General features: G+C 37.7%; 1 protein-coding gene across 2 annotated transcripts in view; it reads right to left on the minus strand.

The window, feature by feature from the left end:
• Positions 1–21,850, minus strand: part of cntnap2a (contactin associated protein 2a) — a 723,644-nt gene that overhangs the window by 265,235 nt on the left and 436,559 nt on the right. For both annotated transcript variants that reach the window (XM_022683450.2, XM_049485717.1), the window contains exon 10: positions 11,160–11,322. In XM_022683450.2, coding sequence (XP_022539171.2) covers positions 11,160–11,322 — 163 coding nt within the window. The remainder of the gene's footprint in view (positions 1–11,159; positions 11,323–21,850) is intronic.

Consider the following 21,850-nt stretch of genomic DNA (forward strand, 5'->3'; position numbering starts at 1 on the left):
TGTATATGCATGCTGCACTTGAAAAACGAGTGAATCAGCAAAAGACCCCAGGATTGACGTCAACCCGTAAGTTAGGATTCATGGCCTTGCCCACCCTGCCACGCCACAGTGCTGTTAGCTAGGCGAGGTATTTGTATGTCATGAGCTGAAATCCTGATGTTCTTCCCCACCCGATCCTTCACCAAACTGAAAAACAAAAAACGGCTCACAGGGCATTCACTCACACTAGAGACCACTACAAAATTAATAAAGACATAAAATGAGAGCTTTAATAAAAGCTTTTTTTGTGAATTACTGTGTAAACTATTATACAGTACAGATTCTATTCAAGGCGTTTAACAACTTACTACCAAGTAATATCCAGAAGTTCTTCGTAGTTAAAGAGTGTGCTCATAATCTTAGAGGTTTTGCTAAGTTTTCATCATGCAAAGCTAGAACTACCAGGAAAAAAAATTGTGTGTCTGTATGTGGAGTTAAATTATGGAATAGCCTGGACTCCAAATACAAGCAATGCTAAAGTATTCATAAATTTAAGTTACACTATAAAAAAATGGTTTGGGATCAGTATGTAGTGATTGGGACTTGTTAGTAATTGGTATGTTGTTATGCGTCGCTGCTTTTTTATAGTATTAGAACTTTCTTTACTACCGTCGTTGGTATCTGATGGATTCTAAGTATTTGTAAATATAATTTTCTCTGTTGTTAAATTCATTTAATTTAAGTTGATGGGAAGTGGCTATGTACGCTATGTAAGTTATGTTAATTTTGAAGAAAAGGGTGGGTTTAAATAAGTTTTCTTCTTCCCACTCCTTTTTGAGTAGCTGTATTGTATATCTTCTGCTCAAAAAAAAAAATCTTTCATTCATTCATTCATTCATTCATTTAGACTGGTTTAAAGACTGTATTCTTAAACCAATTTAAGAGTAACAAAACATAATGTTTTAGCATAATATCTGGATACACAAGAGCGAATAGAGTTTACAGCGAACCTGAAAGTACAGTTCAAAGACAAGTAATAACATTACCATGGTTAATATTCTTCTTGGTGTTAGACATGTGCTATCATAGGTAAGATATCATATGCTGGATGTACTCCAGAGATTTATTGTGTGAGCCAATTAACAAGTTTTAAAATTAACCTTCTACTTTAAAGAGGCCTTTGTGCATCATTCAGCAATCCATAGAAAATAACATGATTACACCCGGAAACATTTGAAGCTTTCAGCTTTTACTATGGGCGATTTTTAAGGTCAAAAAGAATCTGAATTAAAATAAGAATCTGTTCATGTCTTAACCTTATTTTTATGAATTTGTATGTGTTTAGCGTGTATTATCTTTTTTATGTAATGCATTCCTATTCAGTTACAACCCATAAATCTATGTTTATGCAGTCAGCTAAGTTTGCAATCTACTCTGGTGGCTCCTATTATGCTATATAAACTGTATACACAGTCTTGAAGGACATATAGCGATCAATGCCTATACTTATGTTTGTGTTTGTGTCTCGGGTTGGCGGAGAGCCTGTCACAGTACACAGACTACACACACACACACACACACACACCGAGACTGGTGTGTGAGATACAGGGACTCGCACTCAGGGAGTGTGGAGGGAACTGAGCACAGCATCAGCACCTGCTCTGATGAATGAGAACACAAAATCAATGGGCAGGCAGAGGGTGAGTATTCCTCGTCTGAATCCCAATAATGAGAACGCTCCCCCAGGCTGACGGGCAGGGGCATTAGCCGATCGAGCGATATTACACTGGCAGAGAAAAGATGAGGGAACGTTTCACGTCTTCTCATCACCTTCATTATTGCTCTACACACTAACCTGAGGAGACTGTATATGCAGTATATGCCATGCGTAGGGGCTGCACGATGCATCGATTGATAATAAGGTGGCCAGATTTTGAGATTATGATGTCACAGATGGCTGTAATACGCAAAAGAAACTCTGAACAAGGGTCCTATTTTGGTCATCTATAGGTGAGCCATCAAGCATGCACAGCACAGTTTGATTAAGGGTGGTCGGTGTGTCTTTGGTACAGTGAGGACATAAAAAAAATTGCTTTAGTCAGTTCAAAACGCGCAAAAGGCGTGCACTAATTCTGTTAATTAATCACAGGTTTGTTTTGGGCATAACATGAAATAAACCAATCAGTGTGTCTTTCATTTTAAGAGCCAGGTGCAGCTTGACAAAAGCTCCTATATTACTCAATAAAGCAGGGGTTGGCAATATCTAGCCTGTGAGGTTGTTTGAACTATAATGAGTGATAATGGAAAAAAAAAATACAATGCTTCTCTGGCGAGTTTTTGTTTACATCCCTCCCCCATCTCTCTGTCGCGCTTGGCAAGACTTTAGTTTCCACCTGTTCTCATTTTTCCACCCGTTCTTGGGCTTCCTATCTCATTTTAAGGGTGTTTTTTCCCGGCTGTGTCCTAATTCACTAGCTTTGGCAGTGGTAGTGTATTGTATCGCGACCCTAACAAAGGGGTCGATCCCACGTGAGGAGCGGTGTATTTATTTTTTTTCCTTTCTTCTTAGTTTTACCTACTTTAAGCTGTTCTGCAATTGAGTTCAACAACCCTCTGGGTAGGAGAGCTACTAGTCTTTAGTACTCCATCCCATTACACTTCATTTACCAACACAGATTTTATTTATTTTTTGTGGCCTGCCAGTAATGGCTTCATGATCTTGGGAAATAATATATAACTTAATTGCCTTATGCAGCACATGCATGCATTATGGCAGCAGTAATATCTGAATTGCGAGCCAAAATACCCTCTTGATATATTTTAGAGGCACTCTAGCATTGTTTTTGTTCGAAAAACAGTATATGTAAAGTAATGCAAAGTTTTGCTGAAAATTGCAGCGTTGCAGTGTATTTTACTTAAATGTACAATCTATGCCAATACACATTTCTACAAGAAGCTACTTCAGAGCTAAAACATTTGCCAACGGATATTTTAAACAAAACAACTTAATCACACACTACCATGGCTGTGTCCATCATTCACAGATATGAACTGCCAGAAGACACAAGGTTCCAGAAAGAGTTTAAAGGATCATCATGTGAATAATATAAAGCACACTGGAGTTCTTGGTGCTGTTTTAACTACATACCAAAAAATAATTAAGACTCATTACTGACTAAAATCACTGATCAATACCCACTGTCAGAACGCCTCAGACAGTGTTGTGAGTGAAGGAGTCAAATAACTGCATGTAAAATCATCAGCCCACCACATCATTAACATACTACTCCTGGCTAAGCGTGAAAGCTTGTCCATAAAATGATCTGTAAAAACTTGCCAGGCCTTCACCTTCAAGCCTCAAGGAGAAATCAGAAGATTCTGCATTAATTACAAGCTGATGTATAAGTTACAACTCTGTGACTCTGTGAAAGTTCAGTGCAGAGGTTTGTGCAAACTGCTTTTCCAATACAGACGCACATATATAGACAAATACATATATATTTACAACACAGATATACATAGTATATTTGCATACATCGCTTACAATTAAATTAGCTGAGTCCAAAATGAATATAAAGTTTGTTCTACATTGTAAATTGATACTGGCATCCAGATTATAAAGAAACAAGAAATTATGTAGAAAACTTTAGGTGGCTTTTATCTGGGGTGCTGATAACTTGCATTTTCTGAGGCTCGTAACCCTGATGAACTTATTCTGTTCAAGAGGTAACTCTTGATCTTCTTTTCCTGGAGTGGTCCTAATGAGAACCAGCTTCATTATAACGTTTTAATGGTCTATACAATTCTTTATTTAGTTGAGTAGTTGTTGCCATAATATGGATTTGAACATTACTCAAATAGGGCTTTTCACTGTATACCAACTCTACCTCTTCACAACTTTACAACTGATGCAAAGCCAATTGTGCTCTCTCAGGGCTCCGGCAGCTGATGGCAAGCTGCATGGACAGGATTCGAACAAGGGATTTTCTGATCCTAGTGGCAGCAAATCTGGTTTGTTTAACACTTTTTTTGTTGAATTTGTTAAATATCTCTATTTATAATTATTCTACAATGCAGGACATTTTACAATAATGAAAAAAACACTTTTGACTGATACTGTATCATGAGCTTTTGATTACAGCAATGTGATGCTGATTACAAAATGACATAAATTCTAAATGAACAGCATTCACTGTGCTAATCATTATTATTTTAATTAGTAATTTTAAGGTAGATATAATTTGATCAGAGATCAGATTAATTTGTTATTATGTAGAAAAAAACATACTGTTTGTCTAAAACGTTCTGTTACTTTATTTTGACAGAATTCTGTCAGGCTGCTGACACCTGGGTCAAGGTAATATTTAGCTGAATCATTAGAGGTCCTGCTGGAAATAGCTTTAAAAACATCCAATTAGACCTGAGGAACAGCAAACTGCTGCTCAATCTGCCTTAATACTGAGGCAAATTAGTTTTCTTATATGACAACAGACAACCGCATTGTCATTCCGGTCGGTCCATATGGTGTGAAACGCTTCATCCCAGGCAATGAGATGTTATTTCATGGAAATAATAGTGTTACAAATTAAACTGTCAAAAAATTCTTCAAGAAACAGTTTTAAATAAAGCAAATAAAAACAAGCCTTGTTTAAACGTGTTTCCATTACAGATTGTTTACCAGTAAAAAAAAAGAAAAAAAAAATCAAGCAAATGTTCAAGCTGATGAACAATTGAGCGTTTGTCACATCTCACATGCAAGTGTTTAGTTTGGGATTGGGTTCTGTGTTTAAGTCATATGGAACAATGTCATACATGGATTTAGCTCATCAATCACATTTGTTTATCAGCGCGCTGAACACCGCACACCTGAGCAGCCGCAGAGGAGGTGCGAACTGGGCCGCGGCACACGAGCGGCTGCCGTGGCTCAGTGACAGAAAACGCGTGGATAATCAATCAATCTGAGCGGAATGACAGCGAGCTGGCCCTCATATTCCTCTGAAATTGAAGAAGCCTTGTTGGTGAGGCCTTCCTGAGCAGAAGCCACGGAGCAGCGGCTGCACTGATTAACCCATAGATGCTGCAGTCCCCATGAAGAACTAAAACCTGTTGTTATTTTCTGTTATATTTACTGTATATTGCATTGTATATCAAATTACATCTGATGTGCTCTGATCTGTGTCTCTGAATTATACTCAATGGGCCATGCTAATAGAGGTGTCAGGTCTGATGCTGATAGCGCTTCTGTCTCTCCCACACTCAGTGCTCCCTGCGATCTCCAGTCTCCGAACTACACTACCCAGAACGCACCACACGCTGACATCACACATTCACCTGATCTCGGTACACCTCCCGGAAGTCCGGAATACTAATTTCTCACAGTATAAACAGCCCTTTCACACGCATACCTGTGCTGAGTATTGATTGGTTTTCCACTTTACAACGAGTTTCTATTTCTTGCCTGTTTTCCTTTTGTGTATGACCCCTGGATTGTTTATTCTCGACTCTGATTTTTGCCTACGCTCTGACATTGGATCTTTGTGTATTACCTGGACTGTTTATACCATTGCTGATTTTTGCCTGCTCTTCACTATTGCCTTGCCGTGTATGACCTCAGGACTGTCCCTCGTTATTCGGTACGTGTTATCTCTCTGGCTGCTGTTCGCCCCTGTTGAATCTTTTCTGTATATTGACTACCCGTTGTTTCTGTGCTGTAAAATAAATCACAGTGTTCTGCATCTGCACGTGTCTGAGTACTGTCTAGCCTTGACAAGAGGGGTGTGTTAGAATAGAGCAGTTGCTCTATTCTAACACAGGGGAATGGATTTAAGCCTCCACCTTAAGGCACGCTGGGACAAGATAAATAAACGCAGTTGTAGTGTTAGAGTGATGAATCAGACGTGCGAGGATGTAAAACTAATCCTAACACTGTCAAGCTGTCAGTAATCCGATTAATACATTTACGATTAGTACATGCACTTGTGTAATCAGATAGTGGGAAAACTCTTTTTTTTTTTTTTTTTGCAACCAACCAATAAATTCACAAAATAAGATGTGAAATAAAAGCCATGTAAAACCCACACTTCATGTTGCACCATTTAGAAAAAAAAAAATATAAAAACATCAAATTTCTATATCTGATTTCTTAAAGAACCTGATAAGTGCAGTAATCTGATTATGAACCACATTTTGAGTGTATGTAAACATGCTTAATTAAAATGCCAGACAATAGAGAGAGTACTAAAAAAATTAGATGGGTAAAACCAGTCAAGAGACCAAAGTACTAACCAGAGTGAAAAGCCAAAAAAAAAAAAAAAACACAAGCAAACAATGAAAATGGTCGAATTTAAAAGGGAAAAGAATGAAAACAGGTTCAAACAATGGATAGAGCAATTACTATAAAAACAATGATCTGTATACAACAGAGAAAGTTGGCAATACTTCATAAAGAGAGGAAGTAGAAACAGGTTTATAGGTTGATTTTGTGCTGTGATTTTCCCTGGTCTACCTGTTAAACATCTGTTACATAGTACACCAGTGACGACATTCTTCTTTAGGACATTCCAAACAGAAGCTAAGGACCTTCTGCACTGACCTATGGGATCTTTGACCTTCTTATTCACCTTGCTAATAGCATTCTTATCTACTGGTGAAGCCTCTAAACTTTTGTTTAGTCTTATGTAAGTCTTATGCAAACAGTATTTAGGGTTTGGAGTCTTTCTTTAGAGTGCGCACAATGTTTCTGTCATCAACTGCTGTTCAACATCTGTTAGGAAGTACACCAGTGATGACATTCTTCTTCGGGATATTTCAAACTGAAGCTGTTGCCCTTTCTACGTATGTGTTATAACTGATTATTAATGATTTTTAAGGCATTTACAACCTAATTAATAACCATTAGTAAACTCATTTTAAACCATTTATAAACCCTTTATAAAGGTAGTCTTATTTTAAAGTGGTACCGGTACTGGTATGGGTGTTTGCAAGTCATTCTCTTAGGTAACAGTTCATGATTTATTTATATACTGCTATCCCATGACTTTTTGCATGACAGTGTATATTGCATTTTATATTTTTTATAATATGTTCACTTGTTTTTCTTTTTTCAGCACAACTTTTTAGGGTAAGGTGTATTCAGATGAGTTGTATTGCTGGAAATGTATCTGTTACTTGTTTAGCAGCCAATAATTCACTAGATCCCACCCACATGTTCAATTAGAGCCAAAACTCAAAGTTAGAAACTTCTGGAACTGAGAGTGAGACTGTGAGCGAAGTGTCTGAATGATTCAACAAAGAGGGAGGATAAAGTATTTATACAGTCGCCTCCAAAAGTATTGGACCACTGAGACCAATCTTTTTATGTCTGCTGTAGACTGAAAACATCTGATTAATTTGATTCAAATATGAATATGAGACAAAAGATTATTTATTATTTTGTTTACAGGTAGCTACATCTACATCTACATGCAATACACAGTTCAGAAGACAGCACCTTCTGTCTCAACCCACCAATTTTTGTGAGCAAAAATACTAGAGCAGATAAACTAGATTTAAATAAATTAAAGTGAATAAAACATTTTTAGTTGTAAATCTTTTTCTTGCTTTTTCAGGGCAGTTTGTTTTGTTGTTTTTGGTCATTATCTCGCTGCATAATGAAGGATCTCCCAATAAGTTTGGTTTCATCTTTCTTTAAACTGTCAAACAAAATGTTTCTGTAAACGTTTGAGCTTATATACATCAATGTTGAAGATTAATGAGCCCATCTCAGAAGAAGCCATACAAGCATGACACTACCTCCACTGTGTTTCACAGAGGAGCCAGTATTTTGAGGATTATGAGCAGATCCTTTTTTCTTCAAACTTTAACTTCCTTTTTTTCTCATTTTTATCCCATGTTCTTCCCAATTTACACAGCCAATTACCCAACCCGCTCATTGGGACTCCCCCTATCACTATTTATGCCTCAACACCAGGAAGGTGAAGACTTACACATGCCTCCTCCGATGCATGTGAAGTCAGCGACCTCCTTTTTTCTCACCTTTGCCAAGTAGCATCACAGTGCTCTCGGAGGAAAGCGCAGTGACTTAGTTCAGATACATCAGCTCACGCCTGTGCTAACCAACAAGTAATGTGGGGAGTGATGGAGTGATGTGGGAAGAGTGCGCCATCTACCCACCCAGAGAGAGCAAGACTCTCGGGGCTCTGGCAGCTGATGGCAAACTACATGAACAGGATTCAAACCAGAAATCCCCTGATCATAGTGGCAGCACTTAGACTTTACTTGGTTTATCATTGATTAATCTTTGTCTTATAAATCCAAAATCTGTCCATAGTGTGCACATAGGCTTGTCTGTAGTATTTGGCAAATTCCAGCATGACTTTCTTAATCTTTTTTTCTTAATTTTCAATTATCTTGATAACTAATGGTTCTGGTGTAGCCTATGTATTTGTGTTCATGAAGTCTTCTGTGAACAGTAGATTGTGATATCTTCACTCCTGCCCTCTGGAGGTTGTTGCTAACAGTTATTTTACGGTCTTTCTTTGCAACACTTACAACGTTTTTATCATAAACTTCTGTGGTTTTCCATAGTCTACCTGTTTGACATCTGTTACTTAGTACACCAGTGATGACTTTCTTCTTCAGGACATTCCAAACTGTTGTTCTGGCTTGATATTTCGATATGATTGATTTTCTATCCTTTTTCAGCTTCACAGTTGCTTGTTTTTCACCCATAGACAACGTTCTAGTTTTCATGCTGGTTATTCTTTAACCATAAATGCACAGTCTGCACAGGCAAGACCAACATTTAAAACTGAATGTAGATATTCAGTGCTGTTTTTTGTCCAGTTTTGTCCAGACCCTGAAATGAAAGTGCACTGCTTTAATCATCATTCAAAACAAACTCTTTAAACTCCCATCATGTCTTTACTTCATCTCCTCACTCTCATAAGTACTTAACTTTTTATTTCAGCTTCATAGCAGCTACTGATTAATTCATAACACATACAGAATATTAAGCTTTAAGATTAATAATTGAATCAAATGCCTGAAGTTTAACACGCCAAGGTCGCCTACAGCTCATAAACCTTGAAATGTCTCTTCTTAAAGATTGTTTAATTATTTCTCAGTTGAAGCTTCTTTGGAAGATATAGATGAGTGATGTGGTGCAGATTTCAATACACATTAGAGCTTCCTGTTAAATATTGTCAGATTTCTTTTTATGGAATATGTTCTTGTTTGGAAACATTTTCTACCAGATTTTTGTGATTTTGAGAACTAAAAAAACAGAATAAGTTAGAGATGCAGAATAAGTAAGAACTGTCATTACAAAACCACTTATTTTTCATACTTATAGCTATTTTATGTGATTCAGCAACTTCTGCACCGTAGGCTTTAATACTTCAAATAAGACAATATAAGAAACACTACATGTAAATGCTTTCTTCTGGCTATTTAATTATTTAAAAATACAGATTATAATGTAAATATCTGTAAATGATTCTCCTTGAGAGACGACTGAGAGTTTTTAAATGTACGTCTTGAAGGATATTTATTTTATTAGAAAAGCATGAGGCTTTTATTTTACACATCATATGGATGTGCACAAGTGAGGCCTGCAGTCTTTTGGATGTTGTTGTGGGGTCTGTTGTGACTTCTTGGATGAGTCGTCACTGCGCTCTTGCGGTAATTTTGGGCGGCCGGACACTCCTGGAAGGTTCACCACTGTTCCATATCTTCACTGTTTGTGGATAATGGCTCTTACTGTAGTTCGTTGGATTCCCAAAACTTTGGAAATGGCTTCATAATCTCTTCCAAACTGATACATTCGAATGACTTTGTTTATCATTTGTTGAATTTCTTCGGATATTGACATGATGTCTAGATTTTGGGTATCTTTTGGTGGACTTCACTTTGTCAGGCAGGTCCTATTTAAGTGATTTCTTGATTGAGAACAAGTGTGGCAATAATCAGGCCTGGGTGTGGCTAGAGACAGTGCACTCAGGTGTGATAAACCACTGTTAAGTTCTGTTTTAACTGGGGGGACCCACACCTTTTTTACACAGGACAAAGTAGGTTTGGATTTTTCTTTTCTTTCTTAATAATAAAAACCTTAATTTAAAATTTGCATTTTATGTTTACTTTTGTTGTTTTTGATTCATTTTTATATTTGTTTGATGACCTGTAATATTTAAGTGTGACAAACAAGCAAAAGAATAAAAAAATTATGAAGAGGCACACACTTTTTTTACAACACTGTATATACAGTACATGTACACCTGACTCTACAGACTGTAAATTTACAGACTGAAAGGTGTTAATATCTCAAAAGCTGCGGTACAACATGGTAGCAACCATAATTATAATATATATTTTTACTATGTTATCCTCCACATTATTGGTTTTACAATATAAAAAAATAAAACACTTTTTCCCAGCCAATGAATGGTACAGTAAACTACATATAAATGTCATCCATTACATACTATACAATTAGTCATTTAAATTTTAAATTACAATAACAGCTCCAGATAGATCTGTGACGATAATTATATTATTAACCTATCATACAATAAACGGCCATGACCTCTATAATATTTAGTAATTGTGATATCTATATACTATTGTGTTTATTTCTATGTTTGTTCACATATAAAGCAGTAAACAGTATTTTAGTGCCAGATCAATGCTTTAGTAACTGCGACTCCATACACAGAGTGTATCACACTGCTGTAGGTGAAGACTATATATAAAATTATATATAATTATTTCCCAAACAATGATTAATAAAAATGTGTTGCCTTTAAGAGGGCCTACTTGCTTTGTTATACTATTCTATTATCATGATATCAGTGGCATTTAATGGTCTTAAAACGACAATAATATTGTTCATTGCAGTACTATGATTAAATATTCTCCACCAAAAAAAAAAAAAATATATATATATATATATATATTTGCGGCAGGTGTAGCTCCTGACATGTATGTTTTAAGCTGTGAGTTACGACTTGCCTGAGGTCAGGTAGACCGGGACTGATCCTGCCTCGGTGAGACGTGAGCTATGGCTGTATGTTTGTATGTGTTTTTTCTGTATGTGTGTTTCTGACTGACTCGTATCTCCACTGCCTCTCTCAGATCTCCTGTTTAAGAAGCGGGTGGTCAGGTGGTGCAGCAGGTGCTCTAACCTGTCGATAATGGCACACATGTCGAGACTGACGTTCTCGAAGGCTCCCAGTCTGCCCTGCTCCACCGCCGTCAGATCGGCCAGCTGATCGTCCACCTGGATGAGCTGCATACAGCCCTGGAAGGAGCGCTGGGACGGCGAGGCCTGAGTACGGAGGAAATAACCTGGAGACGGGGCAGGAAGAGACACATAATAAACACATGTTAATGAGAGAGTCTCTGCTTTCGCCTGCAATTAACACTCTGCCTAATTAACAACTGCACCATACGTGTTAGAACTGTACCTGTTTCTACACCCTGTAGATTCTTACATCACATGCGACGGATGAGACACCACAGCATGAAACCCAGCATTAATCATAGCACATATAATGTAAACAAGTTTGATGACTGCACTAATTTAGAAATATATAAAAGTGAAATAGCTTTACTGCTACAGCCTCACTGCAAAATATACATCTACTATAGAAAACTTATTTACAGTTTTATGAATACTTATAAACAATGGTACGATTTAGAATTTGGAGTTAGTGCTCGCAGGGAGATGAAATGCCTACAGCATTATTAATGGAGATACTTAAAATAAAATTAAACAATTTAACAAGTAAATACCTTAACTCATTAATTAATAATAAAAAAAAAAAAAAATGTAAAAAATTTATAAAATAGACAAATCTTCAGCTCAGGCTTGCCAATATGGTAAAAAAAAAATCAATATTTAAAGAAATATTTATGATACACAATATTAAACATTATATTTTTACAAGCAGATTCCTAAAAAAAAAACACAAACTAAATACCAGCTAAACACAGTTATAATACAGTTACAATACAGTTATTGTTTATACAGTGATTTTATGAGTTGAGTATCATTTACCACAATAATAAATTGATCATGTTAAACCATCGTGAACCATCATGAATTATTATAGTCATTGGTTAGCCAGCACGACAACAGCAATAATAATCGCTGGTTAAAAGATGGCTCCTGCCACACAGCCTCCCAGATAAACAGTGGCTGCTGTACCTTCTGGATAGTGTTTATTCAGACTGAACTTCTGCCAGCGCAAACAGAGCAAAGGCCATCAGTCTGCAGATGTGGCAGATGTGACTTTCATAAAAAAAAAAATAAAATAAAAACAAGTTTAAAAGTGGCTTGCTATAAAACAATAGGCAAACTGTAGAAAAATCTAATAATGGGCGTATAGACCTTAATCACGTTTCTGATGTCGAACCAATTCTCTGAATTATTCTTCCAATAAAATAAAAAAAAAACATAATATATTAACCCTCTGCAGACAAAGTCAGCAAGGAACAGCAGAAAACAAAGATTCCAACTTAAAACAAATGAGTGTCGTAGGAAAGGTTGTTTTATAAGATCTAATATAATTACTAATTTGTGAAAGTATTTAATAAATAAAAATAATAATAAAAAAAATACTGTATAGTATTTCAAAAGAGGGAAACATGTCATCAATGTAAAGATCTCCCAGTGATGAACCTACTGTACATCATACTCTACGGAAAGCTGTGGATCCTAACCTGACACGCACCTCCCTAGAAATGTAACTTCGCAGCTGTGATTGGTCCGCTGAGCCGCCCACACATAACTGCCTGTGTTCAGCTTCCGTGTAAAAAAAAACACTGTAGACAACATGTTGAAGTATAAAATGGCCTTAGGGGTCCTTTACTCTGGAACAGACTTCTATGACATAGCGGCCCACCTCGGCTACAGGCCATTTAATGTGCAGTACAAGTCCAGCACAGGAAGCATTTACAGTAGAAACTATACATTTAACTTTCAATGAAAGTCAATGTAAAAAAATTAAATAAAAAATTAAATATCTAGAGCACCTCTATTGGACCATTTAGTATGAAAGTCCAAATTAATGTAAAGTAAAAAATCTGATTCCCATTACATCAAAAAAGTACTAAACAGCAATAATGGAGATACGATTTCAGTCCAATTGAGGCAATTTTTTCGAATTAAAGCAAATTAAAGGAAATACATGGCCAGTTAGCGATGGTGAAGACGACTAAGATCACACTAAAAACAACCTCCACATGAACTCTGATCTGCAATGCAACTAAACCAGGAGCAGAAGTTTGATTACAGCCAAGCTCTGACTACTTCTTTAAGGATTGCAGAAACTCTAGAGCGCACGCCACAGAGAATATGGAGTTATGGAAGTTAAGCCTTAGAGAACCACTAAACCCAGCAAACTGCTGAAGCTTGTACGAGAGATAAACAACAATCTCCCTATTGCTTGCCGCAATAAGGCCTTCCGAGACTCACCCGGCAGCCTCTTGACATTAATAGACAAATTATGGCATCTGGAGAAGATGGAGTTTGTTTTCAGATCCGTGAAAAAAAAAAAAAAAACAGTAGAGGAGAAATAAAAAAACAAAAACAAAGTTGAGAAAGTTTTCCTCACCATCTGTCTCGTCTGCCTCGCACACCTGTCCAAGTGTCTATCTGCCTGAGCAGCTGAGAAGGAGGGGGAGGGGCGGGGTGCAGGAGGAGGGGGGGAAGGGGAGTCTCATTGGTGGGATCACGATGGCAAATGCACTCCTCCAAAGAGGAAAAAGGGAGAAATAAACCAGCATCTGGTGAGGAGACAGCAGCGTAGCGCCTGAATGACTGCCAGGATGTGCGGGTATGTGAAAAAGCTGCCAGGGGAACACAGGTGATCAATAAAGGCAGGCAGGAGAAGATGTGCTTTAGCTTTTCTTGCTTGGATGCGGGTTATTGCTGGTACTCTCTTATAAACAGGGGAAGCCAAAATGATTTTGGAGGTGTGGTGATGCTGTAAAAGAATCATTTTTGGTTTCCTAAAAAAAGTTTGAAAGGATTCTTTTCAAATCCATTACATGGAACATGGATACCCCATGGCACTGAGATCATAATAAAATAATTTGACACAAATCTGACAATGGAAGCCTTGCGGGGAGGGTCAGACACTTCAAGTTCCATGATGTTCACCTTAAAAGAAACTTAAACGGACAAAATAAAAAAAATACAAGACCAAACAGACTTTTCTTTCTCAGGTGGCTGAGGAGTTTTGGTTTGAACCATACCACCACACTTGAAATTCTGACGAAGGTGATGCGCCCATTCAGCACATCTCTGGGTTTCAGTTTCCAGTGCTGTATGCTGTCTGAAGAAGTCCAGTAAGATCATAAAGATCTCCACCCACCCAAGCAACTGGCTGTTCTTACAGCTCCCCAGTGGCAGAAAATACAAAAGCATTAAAATCAGATTTGAAACAGCTCCTTTCCCAAGACCATCAGGCTGCTGAACAGCCAGTAGCACAGTGTATCATCGCTTAGTCCATCTCAGCTTATCTCACCTGTCTTATTACACAAGATATCTCATCATTCCCTCACCCTGTACAAAAACTCAATTCAACAGCCATGCCTCTTTAATGTGTGCAGCACGTGGTTTTGCACTCTTATGATTCATATGCATTCATTTACAAAATCTGCAGATTCTTGCTATAAAAAAAAATTACTAACTTCATTACTAATTATTCTATCAATATTTAGTGCAGTGGTGTTCCTTACCTCTAACAGGTACAATAAGGATAATTTAAGGATAATTTACTTGTTTTTTTTTTTAATCAAGAAAATTTGTTCATACCTTTTAATTATTTTTTTAATAAAGTTTCACTACTTTATTATTTTTGAAGGACCAACACATTAAACAGTAGTTTTACATAGCATTGAAACATAACATTTCAATTTTGTATTAGTTTTTATTTTTGCAGGGTGTGGTTGCAAATATGTGATATGAACCATTTTATTATTATATGTTGATTACACTAATTAAGGCAAGCAGAAGACGTTTTATACTGAGAAAATACCTTTAACTACTTTTTCTAGGTCTTTAAACTTTAAAATGGTTCAATTTGACCCGTAACATAACAGGAGGGTTAAATGAGGGTTAAAGGAGGGTTTGGATTTTTAATCTTTTTATTCATCCATGCATACCTTACAGTCATAATTGACCTTGTTTTATGTTAAGCTGTATTCAGGCTGTATGACCAAATGTGTCACGTGGGCCAGACGAGAGTTAGACCCCGGCTCAACCCTCTTGAGTTACGAGGGACAGCCATGGTAAACACAATAAGGGCAGCAAATATTTACAATATACCAGAGGAGAGCAGGCAAGGAGGTCAAACACAGAAAATCAAAAAATAAGGAGAAGGGCAAGGCAAAGGGGTAATCAAAATTCAAGAAAACAGGTCAGCAACTTGAAGGCTAACAATAAACTAAGGGCTAGGCAAAAAGAGTGGTCTGATACAAAAAAGGATGAAAAAGACAAGAGCAAAATGAAACGTGGGGTAGAAGATCTATGAAAATAGATTCAATACTCAGCAAGAACTAAAAGGAACACAAGGGTATTTATAGAAGAGAAACCAGGTGATAGCAATCGGAACTGAAGCGTCATAGAATTAGGTATGTCCAGGAGGATAGTTGCAGGTGCATCCTGGAAAATGGAAATGGAAAATGGAAAAATCTCACAAAAAAAATGAGGTGTCCATCACATGCTAAACTGAACCTGGAAAATCTACAGTAGTTGTTGCAAAATGTTTACAGCCCACTGTCAAAGTTGGGTTCCAAACTCACTGTCTATAGAAATAACAGAACCACGGCCCACTGCTTAGTTTGGAGTCATGTGAGTAATAATAACCATCAACTCACAGCCTTCTTCCAAACTCAAGGCCCATGCCTACAGCTTCCAGGATAGTTTCTGAGGAACTTTAGACTATTTTGAAGAGACAGTGACTTCCTGTTCAATGATAATCTTTGGATTATGTGATGCAACCAGCTTCTTAAAATCCCACTTAGGATTTTCTTTGCGGTTCAACTCAGTCGACTGTGACGACCTCTTCAGAATCTTCCAGGACGTCTTCTATAATCATACATTTTAAACTTGTTGTTTCTAATTGTACCCATTTTCTTGTGAGGTTGGAAACAGGAAAGAGATGTGGAGAGCGGACATGCTTGTGAATATTTCTTCAAAACACAGGAACAAACAAGCAAAGAACCAAAAACTGAAAAAAAAAAACTATAACAGATAACACGGGAACACAAAATCTGACTGTTGTTAAAATGTACAACCACTGACGAGCAACACAGGAACAAGCAGGACTATTTATACACACAGAAGGGGGGAAGGAAACAGGAAATACATGGGACCGGGTAACAAGGGGGCGGAGCTACAAACAAACAGGTGAGCACATTGAAGACAGGGTGGGACACATGAAATACATAAAGAGCACATGCAGAGGGGTAAATAAACAAACATAAGAGCAAAACAGGATGAGACCATGACATTTCTCATTTTCTCCCTAATTTTGAAGACCAATTATCTAATTGCAGTTCATATGAACTCTTCCTACCACTTGCAGTGCTCCCAACACTAAAAAGGTAAAGGTAAAAAGCACCTCAGGTTTTAGGGGCTTTGGCTACTGCATAATAACTGTCCGAGCACAGACATTAATTAAATGTAACATGAAAGAGGAGGACAATTCAGTATGAATTAACTTTTCTCCCACAAAAAATATGGTCCTCAGCATCGTGCACGAGTGTGCATCAGTGTGTGTTTGCGTCCGCTTGATTCTGAAAAAGCAGGCCAATAACTGCAGTTTGATTAATGAGTACCGTTGCGCTGGTTGTTTCATTCATGACCAGTGGCTACAGTCAGGGGGATTCCTTTGAGAGCTACACACTGGTAAACCTTTTTCCTCATCAATAAGGCCAGAGCAGATGCTCACCATTTCTTGCTCTCTGAAGCTTGTTGTGATGTTGAGTACCATACACACATTTCAGAGGGCCTTGTCTGAGCCTCTTCTTGTGATTCTGAGCATACCAAACCACCATAAAGTTGTCAGGTGCAAAAAAAATGATAGCATGCTTTCTGCTTCATGAGTACTGTAAGCCCCTTCTGGACTGCAGTGTAGTAACAGCGAGGCTTTTGCCTTTGTTTAAGGTGCTAAGGAAACCAATCTAGAGCTGTCTACAGCCGGACAGTCGTCAATTTTGGTGAGGCCCATTACAAAAAGGAGTGAAACCATTCTCTGTAAAATGGGTTTTAGGTCTGAGAGACACCACCCTAGACAGGAAAGCAGACAGGGGAGAAGAAATCACTTTAATCACTTTCTGGCAAAAAAAAAAAGAAATACTCCTCAATTTCTACCACAGTTGACTAACCACATACAGTATTTATTGCCACGCTTGAACCTCCACAAACAGCAATGAGTCCCAATCTTAACCCTTTTCCATTTGGTATCATACTCTGTCATCTGTGTTATCCACCTTGTTGAGGAGTCAACCCCCCAGTAATGGCTTTGCTGTAGTGCGACCTGATTCTGCACTTTATTTGTAGTTTTACCCCATTTTTGCTCTGCCCTTTATGACCCTGCCCCATTCCAGTCCTGCCCCATTATGACCCATTCCATTCCAGTTCTGTCCCATTACAACTCCGCTCCTTTATGACTGATGATTTCCAGTATGGTTTTGGTCCATATGGTGACTTTTCCCCAATGTTCAGTCGAATGGCTGATTATTACTCTTTCCAAATATTCTGGGTTATGACTCATTATGACCCTCCCCTCTATGGTTCTGGCCCATTATGACTCTTTGCAAATATTATGGGTGTCTATGTCTCAATAGGATATTCAATGTTTAGATTTTTGCTCATTATGACTCTTCCCCAGTGTCCATTATGACCTGTTCCATTCCAGTTCTGTCCTATTACAACTCCACTCCTTTATGACCATTCCCAGTATGGTTTTGGTCCATATGGTGACTTTTCCCCAATGTTCAGGCTCATGACAGATTATTACTCTTTCCAAATATTCTAGGTTATGACTCCTTTTGACCCTCCCCATTATGGTTCTGTCCCATTATGACCCGCTCCATTCCAGTTCTGTCCTATTACAACTCCACTCCTTTAAGACCATTTCCAGTATGGTTTTGGTCCATATGGTGACTTTTCCCCAATGTTCAGGCTAATGGCTGATGGCTATTACTCTTTCCAAATATTCTCGGTTATGACTCCTTTTGACCCTCCCCATTAAGGTTCTAGTCCATTAAGGCCCAATATTCTGGGTTATGTCTCATTAAAACTTTCATATTTGTGCTTCTGGCCCATTATGACTCTTCCCCAGTGTCCTAGCTTATTACTCATTATGACCCTCCTTATTACAGTTCTGCCCCATTATGACCCGTTTCATCACAGTTCCACTCCTTTATGTCCATTCCCAGTATGGTTTTGGTCCATATGGTGACTTTTCCCTAATGTTCAGGGTAATGGCTAATTCTTACACTTTTTAAATATTCTGGGTTATACCTCATTATAACCTTTCATGTTGTGCTTTTGGACCATTATGGCTTTTCCCCAGTGTCCTAGTTTATTACTGATTATGACTGTCCTTATTATAGTTTTGTCTAATCTACTTTTGTCCTCCTCAATATGTCTCATTATAACTCTCCCCATTATAGTTCTCGCCCAATATGACTCTTACCCATTATGATTTTTGTGGCTTATGATGACCGTTTCCCCTAAGGTCCCAGCCCATTTTGACTTATTTAAAATATTCTAACGTATGAATTATTATGATCTTCCCTACTATGTTTCTATCTTACTAGATTTTTTCCCAAAGTTCTGGCTTATGATTCAATATGACCCTACTTAATATGGTTCTGCCCCATTATGACTCTTCCCCAGTGTTTTGGCTTATGACTCCTTCATGACCTTCCCCGTTATGGTTTTAGCCCATTAAGACTTGTTCCCAGTGTTCTGGCTTATTTTAACCCTACCATTATGGTTTTGGGAGATTATGAGTCTTCAAAGTATTCTGGTTTAAGACCCATTATAAACGTCCCAATACACATAGTTCGGACCTATTATGAGTTTTGGCTTATGACACATTATAACGGTTTCTGCTATGGTCCTGTTCCCTTATGACTAAATTCCAATATTCTGGCGTATAACTCAGTATAACTCAGTATAACTCTTCTTATTATGGTTTTACCCCATTATGTTTTTTTTTCACTGTACTGGCTCAGTGTTTTTAGTTGTTATGACTCATTAAAACCTTCCCATTATGGTATTGGCCCATTATGACACTTAACAAATAGTACAGCTTTTTGCCTCTTATGAGTCTATCTATTATGGCTCTGGCTCACTATGACTCTTCTCTAACACTTTGGCTTATATCTCATTATAACCTTTCCATCATAGTCTTGGCCCTTTATGTTCCTTCTTATGACTTACTTTAGCCCTCCTCATTATAGTTCTGTCCAATATTAACCCCTCTCTGCTAAGTTCTTTCCCCATAATGGTTCTGTCTGGTGAAGTTGCTGCACCATTATGGTTCTTTTCACAGCTTTTCTTCTTTATGGCTCTGCCTCATTCTGGCCTTATCTAATTAAGACCAGTCAGATTATGGCTCTTCTCCTTCTTAACTCTGTCACATTATGAACCTTCGAAATCATGACCCTGGCTAATTACGGCTCTTCTTCTTTAACACCACACACAATTCTGACCCTGCCTCATTATGGCTCTTCTCCTTAATGAGGTAACTCTACCACATTATGACCCTACCCCGTTAAGGCTCTTCTTCCTTATATCTCCTTCCCGTTCTGAACCTGCCCTGTTATGGCTAAGCCCCATTAAAGGTCAATCTATTGAGGAACTGATCTGGTTTTGGGTCTTCCCAGTTTTGTCCCTACCCCGTGCTATCTTTGTCCCATACTGCTCTGTCCCATTTTAAGCCTGCCCCAATATTCCTTTGCTTATTTTGGCCCTGCACCAATTCTGTCCCCTGTCCCATCTCATTCTGTCTGCATCTCATAATGTGTCCGCTCCTTTATGACTCTGCATATACACACTGATCAACTGAAGACAATTTGTGTGGACGCTTAAACAAAGGAATTTTAAGAGAGAATCATTTTAATAAACCAAATCCAGCACTGTATTAAAGTTTTGGAACCTAAGTATGTTGTTTCATCTGGACAATAACTGCATGTGTGCATAGAAAAACCCATATAACAATAGATAAACCATAACTGCAGCAAAAAAAACAAAACAAAACAAAAGAGTAACAATACAACTGCAGTAGAAAAGAGTAACGAAACTGACAAATAATGCTGGGCTTCCATAAGGAGAGGAAAGTAAAAGACAAGCGAACGGAAAACAAAGTGTAAATTTTGGTTTTGAGTCAGGATTTATTCTATTTATTCTACTTTTTATGAGTTAAAAAACATTTAGTGCATTGCAGTGTTGCAGATTTCTACCTACAACTTCAAAGTGTCTTTACGAGCTAATTAGTATGCATATCTTTTCCTCTTGTCCTGTTTTTTTGCAAAGTCTTGCATGTATTGGGTGCAATTTCAAGCTGTTCTCTGTTCTTAACTCTGTTACTCGATTTACCTCGTCACCTTGTTCCTTTGTCCTCGGCATGTTTCTGTACTGTGACCCTTGCTGACTGTTGTGTGGATTTTGAATGTTGATTATCCTCCTGTTTCTCTATCTGTTCGTTCCTTCACCTCGGCCTGTTCTGGGGTTTTTTTAAGTCTTAATAAAGGTCACCTGCTCCTCCACTCGACTGCCTGGCTATAGTGAGAGCAGGTTTGGAAAGTGTGCAGACTGTGCACCACAGTCTCTGAAGGCTGAGGGAACTTCATTTGGTCCTTTTCAGCTTTGTTTTTTAGTCAAAAAAAGCAGATATAAAAAGGCTGCAAACCACAAATTTGATCAGACCAAAAGAGGTGGTCTTGGTCTGGATCAACTGAACCATTGTCAGTTTTTTTTTTTTTTTTTGCAGTATGAAATCACTGTTTTTTAGATGGTTTGGACTTTTGGACCAATTACAGAAGGTTCCCTGCTGGCACAAAACCGACCTTCAACGATTAAATGTGGTTGAAATATGACTATTGTAATGTCTGTTGTTGTTTTAACGTTGAAACAATGTTGAATCAACATTTAATGTTTAATGGTTGTGCTAACGTTGAAATTGTAATGTTGAATCAACGTTTAATGTTCAATGGTTGTGCTAACGTTGAAATTTTAACAATGAATCAACGTTTATTTAACGTTGAAGTGCCAGCTGGGTTTACTCAGGCTTCAATCACCCAATAAACAATAGAAGAAGAAATAGAACTGCTTTTATTCAGAATCCAGCTTCTCTTTGTGTCTAAGTGCACCAGACAACAATAGAGGTACAACAGCTTACACTTGGAATTCTTGTGTCTAATGTACCTGTCGAAAACCTAGTTGCACTTTCTATGAATGCCATGTCCATTGGACTCTATAAACATACTTTTAACATGTTATAATGCATTCATATGGCATTATAACCATGATATTACATATTTATAAAACTTTGCTTTATGCTTTATGTATTGAGATACTAATGGATCATAACCTATGCTTGTAATATGTTATACATCTGGGTTAAATTATCATATATCTGCAATTATTAATATATCCCCATGATGAGCATCTGTCACTTTACTTAGAGTGTACAACGACACGTAATAAATGAATATTAGCTATTATAATATTTAACATACCGTATTTTTCGGACTATAAGGCGCACCGTATTATAAGACGCACTATCAAAGAACGCCTATTTTCTGCTATTTTTCCATACATAGGGCGCATCGCATTATAAGGCGCGTT

This window comes from Astyanax mexicanus, chromosome 1, assembly GCF_023375975.1.
Source record: "Astyanax mexicanus isolate ESR-SI-001 chromosome 1, AstMex3_surface, whole genome shotgun sequence".
Taxonomy (NCBI): domain Eukaryota; kingdom Metazoa; phylum Chordata; class Actinopteri; order Characiformes; family Acestrorhamphidae; genus Astyanax; species Astyanax mexicanus.